This window comes from Cetorhinus maximus, unplaced genomic scaffold (assembly GCF_964194155.1).
Source record: "Cetorhinus maximus unplaced genomic scaffold, sCetMax3.hap1.1 HAP1_SCAFFOLD_2057, whole genome shotgun sequence".
NCBI lineage: Eukaryota > Metazoa > Chordata > Chondrichthyes > Lamniformes > Cetorhinidae > Cetorhinus > Cetorhinus maximus.
The window spans coordinates 45524-51523 of NW_027597997.1; the positions used below are offsets into that span (position 1 = coordinate 45524).

Consider the following 6000-nt stretch of genomic DNA (forward strand, 5'->3'; position numbering starts at 1 on the left):
CATTCAGAGTTTACCGAGCCTCATCCTCGAGTTACAGGACAGACTTTCTCCAGTCAATATAGAGCTGCAGGATTGCACTGTGATCTGTTTAATATTCATCTTTAGTTCGATACAGTTTCTGTGTGGATTTAAATTTAAAAACAAGGTTTGCAGACAATGATGATCTATTCACTCATAATTGAGAGATGGTACGAGTACACGCTAAGTCTGAACTGGGCAACTGACATTAGAGATCAACCCCAACTGTCAGAATGAACATGATTCAGTCCAGAACAAAATAAAAACAGAATTACCTGGAAAAACTCAGCAAGTCTGGCAGCATCGGCGGAGAAGAAATCAGTCAACGTTTCGAGCCCTCATGGCCCTTCGGCAGCTTTTAGCTTTTTGTTTTTATCTTTATGATTCAGTCCAGGATGTGATTAACAGCAGCAATAACAGCAGAATCCAACCCCTGCAATCATTTGTGAACTCGCTGGTGTGTCACCAGGTGGGAAAAGCGAGTGAATCCCTTCCCACATTCAGAGCAGGTGTATGGTCTCTCCCCAGTGTGAATTCGCTGGTGTGTCAGCAGGTTGGATGACTGAGTGAATCTTTTTCCACACTTGGAGCAGGTGAATGGCCTCTCCCCAGTGTGGGTGCGCTGGTGTGCAGTGAGGTGAGATGATTGCCTGAACCCAGTCCCACAGTGAGAGCATCTGAATGGTCTCTCATCAGTGTGAACACGTTGATGGTATTGCAGATCCATAGAACTTTTGAAGCACTTCCCACAGTCTGGACATTTAAAAGGTCTCTCGTCAGTGTGAACTCGTTGGTGTGTCAGAAGGTGGGGTGATGTACTGAACCTCTTCCCACACTGTGAGCAGCTGAACGGTGCATATGCAGTGTGAATGCGCTGGTGCTCCCTCAGTCCATGTGGGTTTTTAAAGCTCTTTTCACAGTCGGGGCATTGAAATTCTCTCTTGTTGGTGTGAACTTGCTGGTGTTTCAGCAGGTGGGATGAGCGAGTGAATCTATTTCCACACACGGCGCAGATGAATGGCCTCTCTCCAGTGTGAAGTCGCTGGTGTGTCTGAAGACCGATTAACTGAGTAAATCCCTTCCCACACACGGAGCAGATGAACGGCCTCTCCCCGGTGTGACTGCGTCGATGAGTTTCCAGATCAGACGGAGATCTGAATCCCTTCCCACAGTCCCCACATTTCCATGGTTTCTCCCTGGTGTGAACAGTGCTTTTTGCTTCCATGTTCAAAGGCTGTCAATCTTCAGGTTCTGATGAATCGAGAGACTCTGGCAGATTTTGATGTGACTTTCCCAACTGCAAATCCTTCTAACAGCCTGTAAAATGAATTTAAAACAGAAATGAAGAACTGTGAAAGAGAACCCACAAAAACACAAAGACAGGTTGTGAAATTGAGCTGAATGAATCCGATAATTTGTGGGGTCGGCACTAGGAAAAAGTGACCATGAAAACTGCTGGATTGTCATAAAAACGCAATTGGTTCATTAATGTCCTTCAGGGAAGGGAACCTGCCTCCCAATCTGGGCTGACACAAGACTCTGGCCTCGATGGGAAAAGAGTGAGAGGTGGAGGAGGGGAAAAGGAGATGGACTTCATAGATCTGCAATTCAACCAGAATTTATGGTAGAATCTCCCATAGCCCCCACCCGCATAGAAAGACAAGGGCAGCTGGTGCATGGGGGAAGCCATCAGCTCCAAGACACACAGCAGCGAGTTCACACTGGGGAGAGGCCGGACACCTGCTCCATGTCTGAGAAGGGATTTAATCCATCATCCAACTGGCTGACACACCAGCGAGTTCAGCAGAGACTCCAGCGGTTGGTTCTGCTGTTAATCACATCCAGGACTGAACCATGTTCATTCTGATAGTTTGGGTTTGTTTCTGCTGATGTTAATAACCTTTGTAACTGGACTGAAGTTTTAATATTCTGGAAATCGGCTTGTTTTACTTTGTAACCCTTATTCTTCAAATGAAGTATCTTTCCTCGGCTCATAACAAACAGTGATTTGCTTGTAATTTTTTTTTCAATTTAGTTACTGTCTTCAGTGCTGACCATGTGGTCTGCTCTCCATTGGGAAGATCAAACATGATTGGGTGATCACTTTGTGGAATAACCTCCATTCAGTCTGTGAGCTTGACCCTGGGCTTCCAGTCACTTGTCATTTTAATTCTCTGCCCCACTCCCATTCTGACCTCTCTGTCCTTGGCCTCCTGAACTGTTCCAATGAAGCTCAATGGGAGCTCAAGGAACAGCAGTTCATCTTCTGATTTGAAACTTTACAACTTTCCAGACTCAGCATCGAGTTCAACAGTTTCGGCACCAACAAAGAGTTGTCAGGATTGGGAACTCACACCTGAAAAAGTGCTGGAACCTGACTCTATAAGGAATTTTAAAAGGGAATTGGCGGTTATTTGAGAATGAGGAACTCTTAGGTCTACGAACACAACATGTGTGTGGGACTAAACGTGACTGCTCATTCAAAGAGACAGTGCAAACACAAAGGATAGAATGGCCTCTTCCTGTGTTGTAAGTTTCTATGATTCTAGGAGTTGACTATTTAGCTCCTCAAGCCTGTTCCACCGTGAAATGAGATCATGGCTGATCTGTGATCTAACTCTATACAGCTGCCTTCGCTTCATATCCATTAATACCTTTGGTTAACAAAGATCGTTCAATGTCAGATTTAACATTAACATTGATCTCGCATCAACTACTGTTTGTGGAACAGAGTTCCTAACTTCTACCTCCCTTTGTGTGTAGATGTGTTTGCTAACTTCACTCCTGAAAGGCCTGGCTCTCATGTTTACACTGTGCCCCCAGAGTCCAGGACTATGACTCTTCTTTGAAGCTGACTGAATCTGGGGAAGTGAGGACGATCATGGTCTAAAAATTGCAGCCATGTCTTTCAGAGTGAAATGAGGAAACAATTATTGACACAAAAGCTGGGACAAGATTGGAATTCCCTCCCACAAATGACAATTCCCTCACCAATATCACTACCCATTCATCCCACCTTCCCCTCCTAAGATGGCAACAGGCAGTTGCCTGCATAAGCCAGGCCTCTTACCAGGGTTTCCAGTCCCGCACACACCATGTGTTTTTTTTTTAATTCTATGATAGGATGTGGGCATTGCCCACATAACATGGCACTCATAACTGAGTGGCTTGCTGGGCCGATTCAGAGTCAACCACATCACTGTGGGTCTGGAGTCACATGTAGGCCAGACTTGGTGGGGACGGCAGATTTCCTTCCCTAAAGGGACACTGGTGAACCAGACGGAATTTACCACAATCGATGATAACTTTATAGATTTATTAACTAAATTTAAATTCCAGCAGCTATGCTGGGTCTTGAACCCACATCCCAAGGTCTCTGGACTTCTAGCCCAGTGACATTACCACTGGGCCACCGTATTCCCGCCGTCTGAGCTCGCGCGCAGTTTCCAGGCTCCCCCCGGTTCACAATCTCCAGGCGCCGACTTCATTTCTCACCCTTTGTGATCTCAACTCGACCGCTCCTTCTTCCAGCTCCGGCTCTAGTACTGCGCATGCTTCAGTCCGAGCCTAGACCCGCCCCTCCCCCATCCCCATCACTCCGATTGGCTCGACGCCCAACAGCTCCTGTTCGGTCCTCTAGTCCCGCCCCTCTATTCCTATTGGCTCGCAGCTGCCGTCAATCAGCCGGGCATTGTGAGCTGTCAGGTGAGAGGTCACTGTCGGGTGCGGGTTAACTTGAGTCGAGTCTCAGTTACACAAATAAATATCACTGATTTGTACATTTAAATGGTCACAATTATTTTACTCTTTATGCAAAAAAATTGCAAAGAAACATAATTTTAGTAAAATACGGTGGATGCTGGAAATCTGAAATAAAAACAAAAAGTTCTGGAAATCCTCAGCAGGTTTGGCAGCTTCTGTGAAGAGAGAGAAACAGATTTAACATTTCCAATCCAATATGATTCTTCTTCAGAACTGAGTGTTTCCAGCATTCTGATTTCATTTTAAACACATAATTGATGTAAAGTTTATTGTCCTTACAGGTATCTGGATGTAAATCTGATTTCAGACCTTCCTCTGAACAGTTTTCAAACTGACTCCAGCTCATTCTCCATTCCTTCACTAAAGACCCGGATGGAAAACCCTCAGCGCAAGATGGCGGCGGCCGGTTGTCCGGGTAACCCGGGCGTGTCACCGGGGAGGAAGCCCCGCCTTCTCTCCCCCTGCCTTCACCAAGATGGCCGCCAATGCGCCCGGCTCCCTGAACAAGACCCGCCTTGCTCTCCCAAAATGGCGGCGTTCGGCGAGCCCGCTCCCAGTGCGCAGGTGCAGTGTGGGTGTGCGCTCTGAGCATGCTCAGTGTCAGTCATGGTGACAGAGTGAGGAGGAGCAGACGGTTCGGGAGGCGGGAGGAGATTGTGAGCACGGGGTAGGAATGGAAACCGCGGCTGGACTGGGAACTGGATCAACTTCTGGGGTAGGCCCCAGACCCCGTGTGGGAATGGATTCACTCAGCTATCCAGTCTGCTGAGACACCAGCGACTTCACAAACAATTACAGGGGTTGGATTCTGCTGTTATTGCTGCTGTTAATCACACCCAGGACTGAACCATGTTCATTCTGCAATTGGAGTGGGAGGATCGGAGGATTTCTTTCTGCTGGACTGGCCGGTCTCACGATTTTGCTTTCAGTGGGCTGATGCTGTTTGAGCCTGGAAGTACACATTTCCACAGAAATGATCCACAAAAGCTGATGAAGTACATATATTTTATCCTGAATAGTGAATAGTGTTTGCCTACCACTAGAGATAGATCTAAAATAAATATATTTGTCTTTGTTCCATTGAGTCTACAGTTCAGGGCCAGGCCAGTTGGCTCAATTAGTCTGTGTCAGTATTTATATTCCACATGATCCTCCACCCACCCCACTTCATCTCCCCCATCAGCATATCCTTCTATTTCTTTCTCCCTCATGTATCTATGTAGCTTCCCTTTAAATGTATTCATGCTGTTCACCTCAACCACTCGCTGTGGTAGCGAGTTCCACACTCTCACCACTCGCTGAGTAAAGATGTTTGTCATGAAATCCCTGTTGGGTTATTGAATACCTTCAAAATCTTAAAGACTTCCATCAGGTCACCTTATGGTCTTCTCTTCCCTAGAGAAAAGCGTTTCAGCCTTTCCTGAGGGTTAAATGCTCTCAGTTCTTGTGAATCTTTGTTGCACCTTCTCCGGTGCTTCTGCTTTCTTTGCCTAAATGGAGATCATTAATATTGACAGTCCTCCCGATGTAGTCTAACCATGGTTCTAAACAAGTGGGGAATAACCTCCCTGCTTTTCAATTCTCTAGAAAGGAACCCTATATATGGGCCCCACACGGTAGGAAAGATGTGACGTTCTTAGCAAGGTTGCAGCAGGGATTGACAAGAGGGACTTCAGTTCATTGAAATTATTTTCTTTAGGTCATTGAGTTATTAGGGCAGAGGAGGAGGCTGTTTAACCCATGAGTCCATGCCAGGGCTCAGTAGAGCAAAAAAGTCTATTCTTAGTTTTTATTCCTTCACAGGATCTGGATATTGCTGGCTGGGTGAGCATTTATTGCCCATTCCTAGTTGCCCTTGAGAAGGTGGTGGTGAGCCGCCTTCATGAACCACTGCAGTCCCTGTGGCATAGGTACACCCACAGTGCTGTTTGGGAGGGAGTTCCAGGATTTTGTCCCAGCGACAGTGAAGGAACAGCGATATATTTCCAAGTCAGGATGGTTTGTGGCTTGAGGGGATCTTGTAGGTGGTGGTGTTCCCATGTTGTTCTGCCCTTGGCCTTCTAGATGGTCGGGGTCAGAGGTTTGGAAGGTGCTGTTGAAGGGGCCTTTGTGAGTTGCTGCAGTGCATCTTCCACTATGCATTGGTGGTGGAGGCTGGTTCTATCCCTGTAGCTCTGAAAGTTTATTCCCCTCGAGTGTCCTTCCAATTCCTTTCGAAAT

The 6000-nt window shown here is 46.6% G+C and overlaps 1 protein-coding gene across 1 annotated transcript in view; it reads right to left on the reverse strand.

The window, feature by feature from the left end:
• Positions 1–1243, reverse strand: part of LOC144676894 (uncharacterized) — a 34824-nt gene extending 33581 nt beyond the window's left edge. Inside the window, exons 1-2 of the mRNA XM_078537210.1 lie at positions 1238–1243; positions 470–928 (exon numbers count right to left, since the gene is read on the reverse strand). Coding sequence (XP_078393336.1) covers positions 470–928; positions 1238–1243 — 465 coding nt within the window. The remainder of the gene's footprint in view (positions 1–469; positions 929–1237) is intronic.
• Positions 1244–6000: the final 4757 nt, after the last annotated feature.